Source organism: Gadus macrocephalus, chromosome 4, assembly GCF_031168955.1.
Source record: "Gadus macrocephalus chromosome 4, ASM3116895v1".
Lineage (NCBI taxonomy): Eukaryota > Metazoa > Chordata > Actinopteri > Gadiformes > Gadidae > Gadus > Gadus macrocephalus.
This window is the reverse complement of record NC_082385.1, coordinates 21,095,471-21,117,155: the sequence shown is the minus strand read 5'-3', so window position 1 is coordinate 21,117,155 and position 21,685 is coordinate 21,095,471. Positions and strand designations below refer to the sequence as shown.

The 21,685-nt window shown below is 44.1% G+C and overlaps 1 protein-coding gene and 1 long non-coding RNA gene across 5 annotated transcripts in view; one reads left to right on the top strand and one right to left on the bottom strand.

Annotated features, from left to right (window-relative positions):
• The window catches only part of mgat5 (alpha-1,6-mannosylglycoprotein 6-beta-N-acetylglucosaminyltransferase), a 136,918-nt gene that overhangs the window by 89,120 nt on the left and 26,113 nt on the right, over nt 1–21,685 (top strand). For both annotated transcript variants that reach the window (XM_060048883.1, XM_060048884.1), the window contains exon 11: nt 5,231–5,364. In XM_060048883.1, coding sequence (XP_059904866.1) covers nt 5,231–5,364 — 134 coding nt within the window. The remainder of the gene's footprint in view (nt 1–5,230; nt 5,365–21,685) is intronic.
• LOC132455156 (uncharacterized) lies at nt 15,732–17,922 on the bottom strand. Of its 3 annotated transcripts, XR_009525101.1 has the most exons (4): nt 17,355–17,918; nt 16,586–16,942; nt 16,153–16,287; nt 15,732–16,013 (listed from the first exon to the last, which is right to left on the bottom strand). It is a non-coding gene; the product is annotated as an uncharacterized LOC132455156 (long non-coding RNA). The 3 variants fall into 3 exon arrangements; XR_009525102.1 differs by having other exon boundaries at nt 16,439–17,922; XR_009525099.1 differs by having other exon boundaries at nt 16,586–17,921.

Sequence of the window (21,685 nt, the reverse complement as noted above, 5' to 3'; positions counted from 1 at the left end):
CGAGAGCGTAAAAACATCTTTCGCGAGAGGTTTTGCGCGAGCTGAGGTAATTTGCACGCGCGAGAGGCTGTTTTGCGCGCGCTGTGGTAATTTGCGCGCGCGAGAGGCTGTTTTGCGCACACAGAGATCATTTGCGCGCTCGCAGTTAATATCTACACGTGTGGAATAATATAATACGCCCGAATGCATCTTTTATCACGTTAGTGAATTATGGCACTAATGTGTCGCCATACCACTGTGGTCGGATAACCCATTTAGACATGTTGGTTGTGTTGTGCTTGAGAGGCAAGTGGTGTCAACGCGAGCCAAAGAATGAGATTAAAGCTGCTGCAGGTATGATTTGTTGTAAAAGAGAAGGAAAAAGCAGATTTGCAATGTTGAAACAAACAAATCAATCTATCATAAATGAGCTGGGAGCAGACTAACGTCTACAAGTCTCATACAGAGGCAGCACAGATATCCCTTCACAGCATTTCACTCACTATTATGGATGATGGATGACATTTGAAACAAATGACACTCAAATCAATTTCTTAAATCGTATCTACAGCATTGTTTCCGTCTTCTGTTGTGCATTTATTATTATTTGACATATGCATTTGCTTGTTTGACCCCATAGTCACAATGGCAGTCAAATCCCCTTAAAACAATCCCTCATCTTCTGGTACTTGGATGGCTGAAATCATACAACATGGTGATCCATCAGGCCTACCTTGGGGGACAGAATTTTACCTTACCTTGTGAGTGTGGTCAGGGTCATTTATCCTCCTTTAGGATTGGTCCATTTGTCTTTTTGCGGCGCCATACATCTGAGTTCACGGGGAACATGGAGTACCTGGTCCCCAGCCAAGTGGACAAGATGAGGCCAAAACAGGCTATTTTATCTAATTCTGTTAGCCTCGCGTGTAGCGGAGACATTACCTTGTGTTCCAACGTGCTATGCATCTCAGCCCTAATTACAGTAAGTAATTTATTAATCATGAAAGATTATGTGTGTAGAAAGAAATATCTTTCAGCACTTCGCCTTTTTTCAAACCGCTTCCACTGGCTAGGGCTTGGAGTATTGTCGAGAGTGCAATTAAGTGCTTTAAACGGGAAAGGTAAGCCACAAAATGCTTTGTCAAAGAACAAGCCACAGGAACAGAAAAAGGGGAAACACATTAGCGAGTGTGTTTGTGTGCCTTTGTGTGGTTAAATGTGTACACTCTCATTGTTTTCCTTGGTCTGGTAATGGCTTTCTATACGTTTAGGACCGGGTCTACCCAACATAAACCAAGGTTGACCAAACCCACCTAAGTTGGCTCGTTCTGTGAATCTAGGAGGGGTATAACTTTAAACAAAAATATTGTTTTGATAATTTCTTAACCATTTTAAAGTTTTTATATAAAAAAATTAGTTCCCCAATTGCCCATTCACGTTATTTTTAAGCACGGTAGTTCTGTTTTCGTTTTTTTGGTATTACTGTAGCCTCATAAAGCCCTCGTCTCAAACAAACAAAACGTGTCATTAGGGCTACATGTTGGTTCGTCAAGTCAAGCGGTCACAGAAAAAAAATTCAAATAATTGAAAGTAATCCTAGTTTGTGATCTTCTCAAAGGGTTGTCATTGGATTTAACAACACAACTTCTACGACCATCACATAACAATTGTGTATTTGCTGTGTGCCCAGTTAATACCGACTGTGGTAAATCCATTGTAACACCCATTGCCTTCTTCAAATGGCTTCGATGGGTGCTGTTATTGTTTTATTTCGTCCCAAATCTACTTGCTGCCTTACTTAACAGTCAAGCACACAGGCCAGACACATTATCAAGCTGTTGTTCGTCCAGCTTTGGCTTCTGTTGTGTTATTCAATAGCAAGGACCCCGTACAGGGTATTAATATTGATCGGCCTCAGCAAGCGCCACGGTGTACAGTACAGCCTTCCCGGTGTTCAGTGTCGGCTTCTTGATTGAAGGCCGTGTCTCCAGATGAATAATTCACCTGAAACTAACCACTAGCGTGCGGCCCATGTGATTAAAGGCACTTGGTATGCTAACAGCACACCCCAGCCATCCTCAGGGTCTGGAGGGCAGCGCCGGGACTCTTTGACAGGCTCATCAAAAACAGTCAGGCCAGTCAGCCCCCCACCGACGCAGTCGGTCTGAAGTCCTTGAGCTTGGTGGATCTGTGCCCCCGAGAGAAGCCGTTGGATGGCTAGGCAGACTTTTGTCTTTATCTTTATAGAGGCTCGGGGTCCACTATGAGCTGAGACAGCCGCCTGTTTGATCTCCGCCCTGCTGGACCCCGGATCGGGCTGACTTATTATTTGACTTTGAGAGTTCCCCTTCTCGTGGCTTTTCTCTATGTCTCACCCCTTGTTCTGCTGTCGGAGTCGTGGGCGTCAGGCGGCGTTCTGAGGGGCGGGGGACATGAACTTGGCTCGTTGAAGTAGAGGGTGCCAACACCAATGATGTACTGCTTCGCACTTTGGCACTGCACTGGGCCTGCTAGGTATTGACACTTTGGGATTATTTAACATCACCAGCTCTGGTCCTCACAATAGTGCAGACAGCACTGTCTGGTCCTCTCCCTACCTCTCCCTAATGTGTCGTCGCCTCTCCCTACCGACTGCCGGCAACAACCCTGTGTTCTTTGGCAAGGTCGTCACCAGGACCGGTTCAATATTGACTCCGGCATAGCAGGATCCAAACATCTGCTGGCTAAGCAAATGCATCCACTCCTGTGTGTGTGTGTGTGTGTGTGCAGAACACCTCCAATGGCGTCCTCCCTTGCCATTTGGAAAGAGAAACACCAAAAAGTCCTGGCGAGGGGGGGCCTTCAGTGGGGGGAGGTGGTCTGAGGGGTGGAGACCTGCTGATGCCAATGTTAATGAGCCTCCGCAGACCGCTTCAGTGTGCAGCAGAGTGTCCTCCCTGTGTCAGTGGGGGCTCCTGCTTAACCCTGCTCTCTGTCTTTGTGTGTGTGTGTGTGGACATTTTGATAGGATGGAACCCAGAACCTATCATCTTAATCTAACCAAACACCCTAAACACTACCAGACTGTACTGATTGTTGTGTGTTTTAGCTAGAGATGTCCGATATTATCGGCCCACCGATATTATCGGCCCGATATTAGCATAAAAATGTAATATCGGTCAATATCGGTATCGGATTTTTTTTGCCTTAAAACCGATATATATATATATATATATATTTATTTTTTTATAGCTCAAATAAATGTTTTCAAAATTGTGCAGTACAGTGCACATTGTAATTGACTCATATTTGTGCATTTATTCAATTAAGGTTATTGAGTTTTAGTTAAAGAAACATACTGCTATGTTGCACAACACACAGTTGTTCAGGTACAATGTTTTATCATTTGTGAAGTCAAGTTTGCCCTATTTGTTGTGGGCATTGTCAAGATTATCTCAGGGAGAGTGTAATCCAAACTGTTGTCTGAGACCATTAAAAAAATAAAAATAAACATGGCACTTTTCCCTTAAATTAAGTAGATGTTAACATTTGGAAAGCCTTGTTGCATTCAAGAATGCATCCAGTGGGGCATCACAATAACATTAAGCATGTTGTGTTAATTCCACAACAGGAGATATGTAATGTTACCTAAATTAGGTTTGAGGAAAAATAACCCAAATATCGACGTCGGTATCGGCTGATATCGGAATCGAAAATTTTGAGTTGGACAATATCGCATATCGGATATCGGCAAAAAAGCCAATATCGGACATCCCTAGTTTTAGCGTGTTACATTTTCATTTGTGTTTCAAATCCTGGTAGGGATTACTTGCCTCCCCTCCTAGTGGAGGTGGCAGTCAACGTAATCACCTCTCAGGTTGATATGCTGGGCGGTGGAGGGCAGTCGTTTACCATTCAGGGATGAACACATCTTTCCACATCATTACCTGAGGTGTTCTCCATGTGTTTAAACAGCTCCTATGAACATCTGTCCGGGGTCGCTTACTGACAAACCTGAGTGCGGTGTTGGAGAACACTGATCAGGGCAAACTGCCCAGCTCTGAAACGCAGCCATTTAGTGTTGGGTAGAACATCAAATTGTTTATGTTCAGTCGTTCAGGATAGTTTGGGTTGCCTACTTTGACCAACTCATCCAATATATCATTGGATGCGGAAATGGGAGGGAGTGGGTTTATACAAGCTACTAATTCAGCTTTTTGATGGGAAAGATTAGTCAGCAATGGCAGTGGTGTCATGCCGAGTCTTTCAGATTGTTACTTTGTGTTCTTTCTTTATTCCTTTTTAGGGGTCCAAGCCAACAAGGTTGGAACCCTATTGTTTTTGTAAGGATTATTAGGGGTCCAAGCCAACAGGTTGGATCCCTATTGTTTTTGTAGTGTTTTTTATTATACTATCCGCCTTGAAAGTGGGACCACAGCCCAAACCGTAAATGGTGCAGACACGCCAATGGCATGACTAGATCCAGGTCCGGCACCGCTACTCAGATAACAAAATCCAGACACGCCGGTCCCTAGGTGGCGCTATACCAAGGAATACGCGTTTGGGGCTATAACTCCCACACCGAACCTCCCAGAGTCCAAAACGTTATACACACAGATTCACTGGAGTCTGCTGCATCTTTATAGACGCCACGCCCATTTGCGTCTATAATTTTTTTTCACAAAATCGCGAAAACCGCTAAACTGCCTTTTCCCTACTCCTCCCACATTTTTTGACCAATCGACACCAAACTTTGCACACGACATCTTCAGACACACACAAAAATAAATCGTCAACTATTTTGACTCGACCGTCGATGACGAAACTGTAGCGTTTTGAATATTGGTTTATTAGCTCAATTAAAAAAAATAAAAAAATACACATCGGATCGAGTCCAAAAATTCGGAAAATTTAGCCATTAGGGGGCGCAATAAACGAGGAAATTGTATATCTTCTACAAAATTTCGCCATTAGGGGCCGCCATAAACGAGGGAATTGTTCATCTCCTAACTGGCCAAAGGAATGTTCTGAAAACACGTTTGGGGATATAACTCCCACACCAAACCTCCAGCAGTCAAAACCTTTATATCCACAGGTTCACGGTAGCGTTTTGAACACATGCTTCGCGTTGTGCCGGCGAAATGCACATTTCTTGGACCCCTGCATAACTGCTTGCAGTTCTAGTCTTTTGTTTTTCTTGTTATTTTTATCAACATTAAGGTGTGTGTGTGCGTGTGCATTTGTGTGCGTGTGTGTGTGTGTGTGTGTGTAGCCCACACCCCAGACAACAGCTTCCTGGGCTTCGTGGTGGAGCAGCACCTCAACGCCAGCGATATACGACACATCGACGACATCAAGCGGCAGAACCAGTCGCTGGTCTATGGAAAGGTGGACAACTTCTGGAAGGTACACACACAAACTGGCGCACACACTGGCACATACAAACTAGCATACACATACTGGAAGACACACATACTGACACACTGGCATACACACATAATGAAAAACACGCGTACACGGGCACATACATACAAACCAGTGGAGGCTTCTCCAGTGAGGAGAGGGAGGAAGATCCTCCTTAACATTGTTGAGAATAAAAATTTTCGATTGCCCAGACTACTGTAAGGAATTAATGCTCTTAAATATGACAATGCTTTAATGCCTTTGTATATGTAATGTTCGTTTCTATTGGTAAAGGGACATTAGCACCCCCTATCGCCTATTGAAAATTACTGTTTGAGGACGTTTCTCGCTCAGCCTCCATTGACTCCCATTCATTTCCCCGGCAGTGTTGGTGGACGGTGAATAACATGGGGTTCAATGGGAGAGAGGAGGAAATTCCTCCTCTGAGTGGGTGTGACTAGCTAAGGGGTCTGAATCGTGCAAAAATCTATTCACGAATGTGCTGGAGCCCTGGCTGCGCTATGAACCAATAAGAAGGAGTCCTGGCTGCGTTATGAACCCATAAGCAGAAGCCCTGGCTGCCCTATGAACCAATAAGAAGGAGCCCTGGCTGTGGAGCAGCCTGGAGGGAGGGGTTATCCCCTCAAGTCTAGGGGAGAACTACGAGAACCAACAAATCCGCTCAGTCGTATGCCACGATTCCACCGAGTGTTGCGGTACTGTTCGTTGCGGTACAGAACTGCTGTTTGCTTATGTTGGCGTTTCGACCGAGCGGTGCGGTTCGGTGCGGCTTTGTTCGCTTATATTGGCGGCCGCCAAAATTTGGGCAAGGTCCCGAAATAAACACGCTGAGCGCCGCGCTGAGCCTACCTATTTTTCGGCACTCCTCCGTTGGGTTACCAAGCCGTCTGAAAGGGGGCCGAAACCGTGAAGCTACACACGTTGTAATTCTGAAATCACTTTTAAAAGATCCAGTTTGGTACGACCAGGTCACTGATATCTTTGCAACACAAACAGCGAGGAGGATTGACTTGATCTATATATTAAGTCTCCCAGTCTTATTTGGCTTAACACCATGACCAACATTCTGAAACATCCATTAACATCCAAATTTGCCTCAAACAATGTAAGGCTTACAGCCCATGAATAGTTGTGAAATAATGTTATTGTTTTTCTATGAATTGTTTATTACTCTGTGATGCTAGCCTGTCAGCAAAATCTGATGACATAGAGTCCAGGGCGAGATGGAACAACGTGCGCATATATGAGGTGAGAGAAGGTGAAGAAATCCGATCCTCACTGACGCTGCCAAAAGAGTTGAACCTAAATGTAGTGAGAGCTCACCGATCACTGACCATGAAACCGAAAGATCCTGCTAGCCCCCCGAGGTCCATTAGATTCAGGGTTCGTCAGATTTCTGGACTACAGAATCATAGAAACGGTAATTCAGGAGGCTTGGAAACAGCGCTGAGGTGTGCCATACAACGGACGGAAGATATTCTTCGACCAGGACTACACCAGCTCAAAGAGAAGAACATCAAAGCTCAAAATCTTCCCTGCCAAGCTGAAAATCTACCTGGATTCCGGAACGAAAACCCTCAGACACTCGGAGAGTTGGGTGTCCATGTTGGGCTCAACGAGCGGGAGAGGCTCCAGGCGAAACTAATGCAGAGTAACTGACGAATTTGATGACCAACGCGGATCTGCAGGCCATTCTCTATGCTGATAAAGGCCATTGTGAAACAAGCGAAATATCACGGAACTGTGAGTAGAGATATGATACAATGATAGGAACATGATATGGTTTACTTTGCATTGAACATATGTTTTGGCTAGTTTTATAATTTAAAGTTAAGCAATAAAAGATTATTGTTTAACTTTAAACACCATGTTCGAACATAAGGGTGCTCATAAGTGTACCTGGTACCAGAGTACCCTAGGCCGAAGATCAATGATCGATTTTGTGATCGTTTCATCTGATCTGAGGCCGCATGTTTTGGACACTCGGGTAAAGAGAGGGGCGGAATTGTCAACCGACCACCATCTGGTTGTGAGTTGGATCAGGGAATGGGGGAAATTTCCGGATAGACCTGGTAAGCCCAAACGAGTAGTGCGGGTGAACTGGGAACGTCTTGCGGATGCCCCCGTCCTAGGTATCTTCAACTCACACCTCCGGCTGAGTTTTTCTGGCATTCCTGTGGAGGTTGGGGGCATTGAGCCGGAGTGGGCGGTGTTCAAAGCCTCCATTGCTGAAGCTGCGGTGGCTAGCTGTGGCCTAAGGGTCTTAGGCTCCTCAAGGGGCGGTAACCCTCGGACACCGTGGTGGACACCGGTGGTCAGGGAAGCCGTCGAATTGAAGAAGGACGCCTTCCGGGATATGATATCCTGGAGGACTCCTGACTCGGAGGCCATGGAGAAGGACTTTCGGTCGGCACCAAAGTGTTTCTGGAAGACTGTCCGGCACCTCAGGAGGGGGAAACGGGGAACCATCCAAGCTGTGTACAGTAAGGATGGGACTCTGTTGACCTCAACTGAGGAGGTCGTCGGACGTTGGAAGGAACACTTTGAGGAACTCCTGAATCCGAATAACACTATGTTGGAGGCAGAGCTCGAGGTTGCTGATGTTTCGTCGTCAATTTCCCTGGTGGAGGTCACTGAGGTAGTCAAACATCTCCGCAGTGGCAAAGCCCCAGGGATTGCCTGCCAGAAATGCTAAAGGCTCTGGGTGTTGAGGGGCTGTCATGGTTGACACGCCTATTCAACATTGCGTGGGAGTCGGGTACAGCGTACTGGTTCCCCTGTTCAAAAAGGGGGACCAGAGAGTGTGTGCCAATTACCGGGGTATCACACTTCTCAGCCTCCCTGGTAAAGTCTACTCCAAGGTGCTGGAAAGGAGGGTTCGGCCGATCGTCGAACCTCAGATTGAAGAGGTACAATGCGGTTTTCGCCCCGGACGTGGAACTACGGACCAGCTCTTCACTCTCGCAAGGATCCTGGAGGGGGCCTGGGAGTATGCCCATCCGGTCTACATGTTTTTTGTGGATCTGGAGAAGGCGTATGACCGGGTCCCCCGGAAGAAACTGTGGGAGGTGCTGCGGGAGTATGGGGTAAGGGGGTCTATCCTCAGGGCCATCCAATCTCTGTACTCCCAAAGCGAGAGCTGTGTTCGCGTCCTCGGCAGCCAGTCAGTTTCGTTCTCAGTGGGTGCTGGTCTCCGCCAGGGCTGCGCCTTGTCACCAATCCTGTTTGTGATATTCATGGACAGGATATCGAGGCGTAGTCGTGGTGGGGAGGGGTTGCAGTTCGGTGGTCTGAGGATCTCGTCACTGCTTTTTGCAGATGATGTGGTCCTCATTGGATCATCGGCCTGTGACCTTCAGCACTCACTGGATCGGCTGGCGGCCGAGTGTGAAGCGGCTGGGATGAGGATCAGCACCGCTAAATCTGAGGCCATGACTCTTAGCAGGAAACCGATGGATTGCTTACTCCGGGTAGGAAATGAGTCCTTAGCCCAAGTGAAGGAGTTCAAGTACCTCGGGGTCTTGTTCGCGAGTGAGTGTACTATGGAGCGTGAGATTGGCCGGAGAATCGGAGCAGCGGGGGCGGTATTACGTTCGCTTTACGAAACGCAATACCGCCTTCGTTCCTATCCTCACCTATGGTCATGAGGGCTGGGTGATGACCGAAAGGACGAGATCGCGGGTACAAGCGGCCGAGATGAGTTTTCTCAGAAGGGTGGCTGGCGTCTCCCTTAGGGAGACTCACAATAGTGAGTTATAATGTCCATTGATTAACCATCCTATCAAAAGGAAGAAAATACTCTTGCAGTTAAAAAAAATGCACGGCTCAATTGCTCTACTACAAGAGCGAGCACATCAAATTAAGAAGGGAATGGGTTAACCTAGTGTATAGTGCATCAAATGGGAAAAAAAGAGGGGCGCCTATTTTAATTAACAGAAGTTTGGCCTTTAGTGCCCAGAAGGTGGTACTGGATAAATCAGGAAGGTATGTCAAGTTGACTGGGACCGCTGGGGGAACTGAGGTATCTATATTGAATATATATGCTCCAGACGAGTTTGACCCAATGTTCTTTAGAGAAATAGTTAACATTATTGCAGGCAATTCAAAAGGGATATTAATTATAGGAGGGGACTTCAATGAAGTGCAGGATGGGAAAATGGATAAGATACCCATTGAGAGGGGATCTCAGTGCCCCTCTCAAACATTAAATAACTTCATGTCCAAACTTTGTCGAACTTTGACCCATGGAGAACCAGAAACCCAAAAGGGAAGGATTTCAGTTTTTTCTCTAACGTACACAATAGCTTCTCAAAGATTGACTTTTTCTGTCTCCCCCAACAATACATGTATAAAGTAATGGAATGTTTCATTGAACCTATAACTCGCTCCCATTGTGCTGAAGGTAAATTTGGGTTTGCATTCTTCTTTCAGATACTGGAGGCTAAATGTATCACTGCTGAATAAGTCAGAAACAGTAGAATATTTAAGTAAAACTCTAAAAGAATTTTTTGAGTTCATATGATGATGGCGAAGTTAATCCTTCAATTTTGTGGGAGGGGGCAAAAACGGTTATAAGAGGAAAAATCATACAGACATCATCAAAAATAGAAAGACTCTTTCATTTTTGCATATTTGTTTATTCAGTTCATTTAATTACTCTCTCCCTTTCTCTGTAACTATAACCTACACATATTAACTAATTTCACCAGACTGAAACTCTCCTCTGTGCTGCTCTGGCCTCCCGCACACGCATGCACGCACGCACGCACACGCACACGCACACACTCCCTCACAAACACCTCCCCAAACCCTCTCGTAATCTGTCCTTGTCCCCGTATAATTCTTTATGTTTTGGTATAGGTTACATGTCTGTCGCACGTATCTGGGTTTTGTCGTGTTATGTGGTGTCTGTAAATGTATGTAAACTTGCACTTTGGAAAATAAATGAAAAAAATAAAATAAAATAGAAAGACGGTGACTCGAAGAACAATTAAACCTGGAAGAAAAAATAAAGCTCCTAGAGACACAACACAAAATCACAAGAACAAGTAACATTGCTACAGAACTTAAGAAGGCAAGAAAAGCCTTGGACAAACTTTTGTCATATAAAGCAGAAGGGGCTTTAAGATTTCCCAGACAGATATTACGAGATTGGGAATAGAGCTAGCCGCCTTCTAGCCTTCCAACTTCGTAAAGCTCAAGCCAATCGTACTGTCTCCAAAATTTGTCACCCTACCCTGAACAAAACAGTGTCTCAACCCAAAGAAATGGCTGATGCCTTTGCATCATTCTACAAAAATGTACACAAAGAACCCAGACTACAAACATCAGCAGAGAATACTGATGCCTTCCTCACTGGTTTAAACCTCCCCACATTACCAGAAAAAGCATCAAAACAGATGATAACACCAATTACGGAAACAGAAAAAAGAGATGCAATAAATAGATTAAAAGCAACAAGTCTCCAGGAGTCGTTGGGTTTCCTGGAGAATTCTATAAATGCTTCATAAACGACCTAGCACCCATACTAACTATGGTGTTTAGATACTCCCTCTCCGAGAACAACCCTCCGGAGACATGGTCTCAGGCCATTATATCTGTGATACATAAAGAAGGGAAGAACCCAACACTCTGAAAGGTACAGGCCTGTAAGTTTGTTATGTAATGACCAGAAACTACTGACAAGTATTTTAGCACATGGAGTTCAAAAACATGTTACTACTTTGATAAACCCAGACCAAACTGGATTCATTCCCAATAGGCAGGGTGCTAACAATATAAAAAGAACCCTAAACATCATTACTTGCGCTAAAAGAAACACACAAACCTCAATGTTAATAAGCTTTGATGCACAGAAAGCGTTTGATACCATGAATTGGGAATTTTTATGCAAAACACTATCTGCAATGGGATTTCACTCAACATTTATAGATTGGGTCAGAATTATTTACAGAAATCCAAGATCACGTGTTAGAGTAAATGGATACTGTTCTGGGTTCTTTGACTTAGAGAGAGGAGTCAGACAAGGGGACTGTCTTAGCCCCATGCTGTTCGCTATAAATATTGAATCCTTTGCAGCGTCTATAAGAATGAGGAAATAAAAGGCAAAAGACATGGGAAACGGGGAGCATAAGATATCTCTTTACGCCGATGATATCCGGATTTATGGAAGTGACCCAGTCCTCTCGGTCCCTGCACTGATAGACACCATCACAAAATATGGAGAGCTTTCTTGTTATCAAATCAACCAATCAAAATCAGAGGCAATGATGTAAGTTGGACATTGGCCAAATCAATTGTCAGGAAGGCTTGATTTTGAATGGTCTTAAGGATTTAGATACTTGGGAATTATTATAACAGACTTATCCATTAGCGGTTCCTGGCCGAGCTCACCAGGGAGGCAAACATGAACGTGCATTCATGAACGCGCGCAGTGCACCCGCACGTGCATGTCTTTTCTACACAACTTTAGAAAAAACATACTCGCGTGACGCGTCGTTTGGAGGCGTTGTTAGAGAGAATAATAACAAAAAATATAGCTGCGAGCAGCAATGTGGGTGTCAAGCATAATGGGACTCGGTAAGCTAATTCTACCGGACGGACGTAATCGGCCAGGGGGCTACATGACGACCGTCTCGGAAATCGGCAATATCGACAGCCGGTGGGATGAGCATTATGCGAGTACGCGTCAATGTTTACCAAATGGGAAAAGGATCCCACCTAGAGGTAAGGGCGCAATACAGTCTGCCTGACAGAACAAATGTCAAAAATACATAGGGGTATTCGGAACAATATCCCTAAAAAAGACACAATGTAAACAAGCATCCGTTCTGGAGGTGGTTCGTGAAGCATCTAATCCAGTGGGAATTGCAGTTTATATTGTAGGTGGGCGGAATGGTAAATATAGTCATTGTTGCATTATACATTAAGTACCGCTTGTCGCCACATGAGTGCAGTGTCTACCCATTAATGAGCGCCGTCATGTTTGATTGGCTGTCACGGCCAAACGGTTTTGAATTTGAGAAAGCTGTTTGATACATTTGTTCAGCTTGGTCTGAAGATCATATATGCCAAGTTCCATGTAGATTGGACATCATTTGTGGCCTGTGGCAATTTACAACTGATTTTGACAACTTTCAACATGGTGGCCAAGTTCTGATGTTGCCATGAGAAATAATTTATAAGCTATATGGGGAGGTCTGACAGTATCCTCAGACATTGAAAATAAGTTTGAAATCTACTCATGTGAAGAGAGAGGAGTTAAAACACGTCTTCATTAATTATAGCGCCCCCTAGAGGTCAATGGTCACCAAATTCATTGAGTGTCCCCATGATGATGTTATGGGTCTATGTATCAAGTTTGGTTATGATATGTCAAAGGGCTGCTGAGATATTGGCGTGTTTCCGGTTTGGCGGCTTCGCAGTTGAATATCATTGGCTGTCGCGGATATTTTTGCAAGAAATAATATACTAGCTATACAGGGAGGTCTGATAGTATCACCAGACATTGAAAATTTGCATGAAATATACTCGTGTGAAGAGAGAGGAGTCAAAACACATCGACCTTAATAACAGCGCCCCCTAGAGGTCAATGGTCACCAAATTCATTCAGTGTCACCACGATGGGGTCTTGGGTCTATGGTACCAAGGTGAGTTATGATATGTCAAAGGGCTGCTGAGATATGGGCTTACTTCCGGTTTGGCGACTTGGCGGTCAAATTTGATTGGCTTTAGCGGGCAAACGGTTTTGAATGTGAAAAGTCTATCAGATGTTTTGCATCAAGCATGGCCGGAAGATCATGTTTGCCAAGTTTCGAGATGATTGGACAAGATTTGTGATAGTAGTAGCATTTTGAAGGTTTTTGACATAAACCAAGATGGCGGAAAATCCATCATGGTGCAAAATGACGTCATAGGGTGCGTTGAACTTGGCTAGGTTCAAGGGATCTAATTATACCTGGTTTGTGAATATTTGATGAATGGGTCGAAAGTTATAAACATGAATGCATGTGCAACTTTGACCTGTTGGTGGCGCTAGAGCTGTTGGGCTAGCGACCTGACATTGGCTCAATGGGCTAATGGGGCTGTCCTGAACCAGTGTGCAAAATCTTGCAACTTTTCACCAAGCGGTTCTATGGGCTGCCATAGACTCCCATGGCAGCGTAATAATAAGAAGAAGAATTCCTACAAAAACAATAGGTTGTCTCGCAACATAGTTGCTTGACACCCAATAAACTAGACACTTAACAGTGTATCAGCAGAGTACAATGCTTCAAACTTTTAATTAAACGTGCAGAAAAAGTTCAACTTCATAATGTTAAGTTCATTCATGGTGCGAGCCTGCTGCTTAAATGTAATGCATGGCATGGCAGCCTACAGGGTCAACGACACGTATCTTCCAATCATATAAATAAAATATTGTGGAAATTGCATTAAATGGAAAGAGACAATTCCTCACGTTGGGCACACGAATGCGTGACTCGTTTATTTTGTTAGAAAACCAAAACGGTAAACTAACATTTAATGGGACAGCCATCCCTGAACAACCAAGACAGAGTAAACGATATGCATACAACATTGTAGAATATATTAATTTCTCCTCCGGATTGTACTTTCTTAATGTTCCCGTTACAACTTCAGTTAAAGCCGCGGCATCTCTTTCTGCACTGACATCCTCAAATCCTAAGAATCGTTCGCACGCATTCCCTTTCTCATTCACATATCTAAGGATGACAGAGATCTGACACTGGCAGGACACATCAGTTGTATCGTCAGCTTGCACGGCGATGAATGGAGCTGCACTAATTTCGCGATCGATGTCTGCCTTAATCACCATTGCTATGCTATGAATGATGTCGTTCTTTATGGCTTTTGATGTCCCTTTGAAAACTGTGGCTGATTCTAGATGTTGAGCTAGCAGGATCTACCTCACAGTAAGACTCCACCAATTCAACGTAATTCCCCTTATTAAGGCTATTCAGCTGACTCATTGTGCCCACGGAAGGCCTGCTCTTGCTTCCCAAGATATACCACTGCAATAATCATTTTACGTAGTATCTCCCGATTTCTTCTTACAAGTCCATTGTGGCGCTGGGTAGCGATGCTAGCTGCCTGGCTGAGGGCTTCATCAATCCGCACACGTCCAAACAGTTTCAACTTTAAGTTGGAATTAATGTGGCTCTTGGACTTGGCATGTCTCTCCATGGCTCTTTGCAATTTCTTCTTTAAGTCATCAAATCCAATGCTAATCCATGGGTTAGGTGTAGGTGATTCATCAAACAAAATGCATGGCCAGCAGAATAATTTCCGATCAGAGCCAGCTAGCCATTCCGTCCGAGCATAGTTCTCCTCCTTGAAGCTTCGTGAGCCACCTGCTTTTGTGGTCTGGATCAAGTTCAGTCTCGGCGTTGGTCTTCCATTCTCTTTTATGCTCAAACTGTAGCCTCGAAAATTGTGTTCTTGTAGATATTGAATTATATTCTCCTCCTTGATATCGTTGTAGTCGTAATCTTTGTTAGCCGCGGCAACTGACTAGAAAGAACGAATTTGCTCAGAAGAACATTATTTAAAAAAATACTGATTTGTGATTGGTTGCAAGGAGTAGATGAGGCTGGCCTCCCTTCCTATGTTTAACATGGTATAGATGATTTACCTCGCAACAGTGCAACTGAATAGGGGATTATCACGCTGATACGTAGTACTTCCGCATTCGGTGTTCATTGTGCACTGTGACATCCGGTGAACCACTCATCACTCTGGCGAACTGATGATGGAGGACCGGCAGTTCACTTTCACGACATCCCTGGTAAATGTACCCAAAGTCACGTTTTCTGAAGGTCACAGACTTACCGAACAACACTCCATAACAGCCCGCTCCAAACTGGACAAGGGATTGTTTATTTTTCGAGAAATATAACGACTACGAATGCGAGTGTCTGCTAGCTAGCTTACGCTAGGTAGGTTGGCTTATGCTAACGTCGGTTTGGCGTCAGCTCAGTCTGGAGGGATGAAATGATAAGAGATGAAAAATAAGGTAGACTTGTACTTCTTTGGTACATATATGAATGTGTATCTTCAGCAGAAAGTGAAATGAATGTGAAATGAACTGAATGAATAAAGGAACTGAAAGAATAAAAGGATTTAATTAATTCTCTTTTTCTGAGTACATAATTTACTACGTTATATATTAACATTATTTTGAATACTTTCAGGATGGACTGACTGGACTTTAAAATTGATTATAGATGAAAGACTTCTCATTCAATTACATTACATGTCATTCAATATATACAATGTTTTCAGTGTACAAAATTACAGCTCCGGAAAAAATGAAGGGACCAATCCAAATGTTCAGTGCCTCTCGTTTTAATATTTATATATTATATTTAATATTTATAGGTACATGTTTGAGTAGAAACACTATTCAACAGGGATGTAGCCTTTTAAATCAAGTGGTCCCTGGAAGTTGGTCATCACACAGCAGACGGTCCACAGCTGATTGACTGTCGCAGACAAGGTGAAAGGACAGTGTGTTCCCAGATGCGGTATTCCTTGACTCTGCCTATTGCTCTTTCTACGAGGATTCGAAGTCGAGCGATTGCTTGTGTTTTCAGAGCATCCTCTTCAGTGAACTGCGCAGTGGTTAGAGATAAATTAATTAGTAATATTATTGTGAGTGCTTCAGTCCATCTTAAACATTTGTCTGCATATCTTAATGGTCACATTTGGGTCAAAGTTTTAATTTAAAATGTTCATTCCTTTCATGCCTACCTGTCATCTTGAAGGGTGGTATAATCAGCGTTGTCCCACGATCAGCTAGTGGCTTCTCGATGGTGAAACCCTTGTCTGCCATGCAGCCATCTCCTGGCTCCAGTAAATCCAGCAGTCCACTTCGTTCAGTCAGCTCTGGGTCGGAGATGGAGCCGGTGAAGAGACTTGACACAAAAGTCACAGCCCTACAAGGGGCAATCCCAATCAAGGCCTTAAAGGTTGTTGTGTTCTTGTAAGATGATGTTCGGGTAATCATCGACTGCACCTCGGTGCAGTCGATGATTACCTGAACATCTGGACTGTACTGCACAAATTATCTTGGCATGGTGTTCTTGACTTGCAGTTTACTCATCCAGATGGGGAGGGAGCCAAGGAGCAGGTAACGGTAGTTGGCCCACGGTATAACAACATGGTAGACAGTGGACACACTGACCTGAAACATGTCAGCCAGCACCTTCTCTTGCAGGCCTGCAGCAACCCGGCAGCAGAAGAGAAAAAACTCAACCAGTTGCAGTCTACACGTTGGACTGGGAGAAATGGGTTCAAATGTTTGTTTCTTTTTCTGAGCTTTCGACCAATAAACCAACATGGAGGCAGATGGTTGAATAACCTCCCAGAAGTCACAAAAAACATCTCTTGACGTGAATCTGGTGTAAAAAAGGATGTCCGCGTCTGAGACACAGAATCTGTGAAAATGCACTTGAACCACTTTCAGCTGAGACAGCTCTCATCAGCTCCTTGACTGTTTCTTCCAATTGCTGTATGTTTACAGCAGCAGCATCCAGTGCACCTGTATGAGATGAAATTAAAACATCTAACCCAGATTTTGGCTGTGACTTGCATATTGGAAGCAGTTTGGACCTCTAAAGAAATTGCTTTTTGTAGCTCAATATTGCTTTTAAATTTTGCTTTTTATAGCTCAATATTCACCTTTACAATTAATTAAGTAAGATATAAAATGCAACATTTGTACTTGTGATGAAGCTTTTCACATTGTGGTTTGGTCAAATGCTGAGACATTAATAAGACTAAACATGTTGTGCCTGAGTTCTGAAAAGTTGACCTACCTCCTCGGTATAACCTACTAATAGCCAATTCTGTGATTAAACCATAGGTAGTACATCCTGTCAGGTAGGTGGTTTAAGAACAGTATGGGGTAATAGTAGGCCAATATTTCAGAACACTAACAAACACTGACAAACCTGGTTTAGGAGCAGAACCGAAATCATGTTCTGTCATCACCACCGAAGCTGAGATCTCCTCCATCGGCTCTTATTCACAGGGCAGCGGTTGCTCCAGGGGAAGGGATGGGTGAACGTCATGGCCTAAGCGAGTTGATGCTCTTTTATAAACAGACCCCCTTCTTGGCAGTCCCCAGTTGTTCCACTGGAAACGGGAGGGTACAGACCCGATTTTCAGTCGCTTGGTGTGACCCCGGTTGGTTGCTAGCTGTAGCGTTTGTAGTCTGATTCACTAAAGTGCCGGCTACAAACAAACATGCTACCTTGTTTTATTTTAAAGTTTGGCCCTTCATCCCGGCGAACCGCTTGAATCCACTTCTTCCTTAGACTCATTTCAGTCGGGAATCCATGAAAACTTAAGTAGGGTTGGTGTTGTTTGTTAGATGTACAAAGTGGAACAGAGAGCAGTGACATCTCGCCTTTGTTTCAGCCATGGTGGAAGTGCGCCGGAAGTGTTCATGCACAACGAAGACAAATCCCGCCACCGGAACCAGGAAGCGTGATAATCCCCTATTGTGATTGGTTATTTTTTATTCTCAAAGGCGGCAAAAGTGAGTTTTGGCCTCTTTGCCTCCGCTCCCTTCAGTGGCCAACCCTGGACACAACATGCTGAGAGTAACGTCGGCCAGCCTCCGCGCTTGCAATGGCACTTGGCAGTTGTTGTTTTTTTAACATTTTCAACATTTTCTTGTAATTATTCAGTAATAAACACAGATTGCACATAGATAATTTTGAAAAATTAATATTTTTTAATAATTTATTTACGAAAATCACGAGGAGGCGTTGCCTCCTCTAAGGAACCGCCACTGGACTTATCACAATTGTTTAAAGCCATCTATGGGAAATTGATGGGACACTTAAAAGGGGACCTTACAAGATGGGGAAATCCTACCACTCTCCCTGATAGGAAGAATATAAACTAAGAATGAACATTTTACCAAGGTTGCTATTTCTCTTCCATTCACTACCTATCTATATTCCTGCCTGCACCTTTTCTATATTAGATAAATGGCTATCCAGGTTTATTTGGCAAGGCAAACGGCTCAGACTTAAATTTAAAAGACTTCTCTGCCCAAAAGACATTGGAGGCCTAGACTTGCCTAGCCTGAAGAATTATTATTGGGCAGCCCAACTCAGAACAATGATTGCTTGGATATCCGAAGACACTGACACTATGTGGGTGGGAATGGAGCAGAGTGAGTGCCCAAATTTGCCCTTAGATTCAATACCATTCTTAAACCACGACAAGAAAATTACTAATGTATGGAGCAAGAACACCTTAAAAATATGGTCAATCGTTAGGAAAAAGCTACAACTTCCCATGACCATTTCCAGAGCTTTAATGATCGCAAACAACTGAGTTCTCTCCAGCTTGGTTGGATAAAGGTTTCCTGAAATGGAAGGAAAGAGATTTTGTGGTTTTGGACCAGCTGTTTGATAGAGCAGTCCTAAAATCATCTGAACAGCTCAAAGAGGAATATGATTTACCAAACCAAGACTTCTATAGGTACTTACAAATAGACCTTATGCACAACATTCTTCCGGGTTCCAAACACAGCTGAGCTTATTTTGACGACCTTCTACAGCCGGTGTTTACAGGAGCTACCCCAAATCACCATTACCGATGTGCACAGTATTGCCAAACGGACGTCCAGAGCCCCGATTACTCTGTTAGACAAGGGATTTAAGTTTTACGCCTCCTCATTTATTCATAATTATAAAGGGTACATTTGTAGCTTTTGCTAATAGCCCTCGTTAGCGTAAGATAACCAAGTAGCCTAGTTGTAGACTTGTATGCTATCAGTTTTTTGCTCACAGACAATTAAAACAATCAGATGAAGACTGCATTTAGCGATGTTTTTTTACTACCAACAGTATAATTACTACGATGTCCTGCGTGTTTATGCTGGTCATTGTCGACATGGTACGCTGTTCTTAGGTGTCTACTATAGCTGCTAGGTTTAATGTCGACTACCGTTCTGGCAGGTGTTTCAGATTCCTAAAACATTGATATGTATAAAGTCAACTGTGATGAATTAATGAATGAATGGATGCTGTATCTTCTTTTCCACCAGTTCCAAACAAAGACAGGTTGACAGGTACTGTCAGTGTCAGAGCAGCTTGTCTTCTGTTACATTTCGCAGTCTGTTCCAGTTCAATGGCTGTACAGCATACGTTCATCAAGCCACTCGGAAAAAATATATTTACACTGCAACTGCTTTCATTTGGCGACGAGCATGTTCTCGACTATGTTAACACCATATTCACAAATACAACAGTGCACACCTTCTTCTGAGACACTTGATAAATGGCTATGCTCTACCTGTTAGTCAGTCCCTCCAGAAAAACGTGATTATGCGATTGCATAATTCAACGCATAATCAGCTTAAATCCACATATTCAAGCGGGGGCCGCATTTTTTCAAATATGCCGCACTTCCAACGCATAAATTGCCTATTTCCGCGAAAAAAGCAGCCAAACACGTTGAATGTTGTTAGTTACTGTTTAGCCATTTATCACTTAACCACTAACAGCTGACCTTGATAGAAGTTTTGGATATCATTATGGTCCTGGTAGGGGTGAGTGGAACCTTGCTTCAGACTCTGACGTTATGACGTATGAGGACCCCAATATCAACGATTGAACCCCACTATATGATCACTATTTTTTGAAGATGCTTTGCGAGAAGGCGACAGTTTGAGAAGAAACTCAACTCGAACTCAAAAAGGTGCGCTTGTGAAGCTCGGTATATTTTGGCTTGTCTCCCTTTTCCCTCTCCAACTTTGTTCTTTAATACATTCAGATCCGTGCGACCACCACACTGCAGCAGAGACTATGGGATTACTGTAGGAGGGAGAGAGGAAGGGAGGGAGTCCTTGGTTTAATGAGCCTCCAGGCCCAGCATCTCGAGAGGGGAAATAGATAGATGGTGTCTTATGCAACTTTCTCTTTTGCAAGTCAACCAGCATCGACCAAATTCAATCAAACACTTAACTCGCTGTGAATGCACACGTGTATGTTTATGACCACCGTTTAAAAACGCCCACGTCATGACCCAATAATCAAGAATGTCTTGGCTACGGCTGTTGTTCTTCTAGATTGATTCCCATTGAGGCCTTTGTAGTTCTGGGATGTCAGGCTTTTATCATAGGACTACATTTCCTAGACACAGGCAGTCAAATTTGGGGCCTTCTAATAAGGCTCCTGTGTGGCCTATTCATTACCTCCTGTGTTTTAATGAAATGGTTCCCGGTTCCTACTGATAAGAGCTTCCCAGCCAAAAGGTTTCTCAGTTTCTCCTGCCAGCTTGTGGTTTAGACCTCTACACCTTGACACCAAGACCCACGCCAATATCACATGACCGGCTATTTATCTAGAACTTGACCCCTGGAAAACGTTTACTAATGTTGGACTTCTGCGATTTTGGATCTGTTCTTCAAACTATTTCCCTACAAAACCTCCTTCCTAAAACCTCCCACGGCTTCCTGGTCAAACGTAAAGGATGCAAGGAAATGCACATTTGGTCTTTTTTTGTCGGCCAGTTACGGCAGATTGCTGTACTTCATGTAAAGGTTTCACAACAAGGATAATTTGTACCCCCCAAGCAACCTCTACCAGCACAGCAGATCATGCTGATGGACATTAAAGGTCCCATGACATGCCACCAGGTGTGGGTTGATTAGCTGTTACAAACCATTTTGGAAATCTGTCCCTTATGACATCACAGGTGGGCGTGTCCACCTAGATGTGTGACGGATAGATGAGCAACGTTTGCTACAGTCCACCTGGTAGGCTGGTAGACTGATCTATCCAGCACACATCTAGGTGGACACGTAACGGCTAATCAGCCCACACCTGGTGACATGTCAGGGGGCCTTTAAGTGAACCTTGTGCTTTCGCCCTCTTCTGTGTCGTTTGTTAGTGTCTCTGTCTTCAAAGGACTGGATATTGATGAACACCAGGGTATGGGTTATTATCCCCTTCGTCTAATACTGCAGCACATGGACACACAAGGACACCTAAACCTCTGGCTGTCTCCGCGGTTCCAACGGCCTCAAGACCTCTCTGGATCAGAGCTGTGGTTCTTGGGGAGAGAGGGTCCTCCAAAGGGACTGGCACACAGAGAAGGTCACGGTTGACGGTGAGGGAGTCAGTCAGAGCAGGTTATGGATTGGCATCTGAGAGCGAGAGGTTCCCAATCCAGCCCTGCTCTTCAATCTTTCCAACATAACACTCGCCTCTCGTAAGCTAGGCATCCCTCCATCAGACTGAATCCCTTAAGTCTGTCTAAA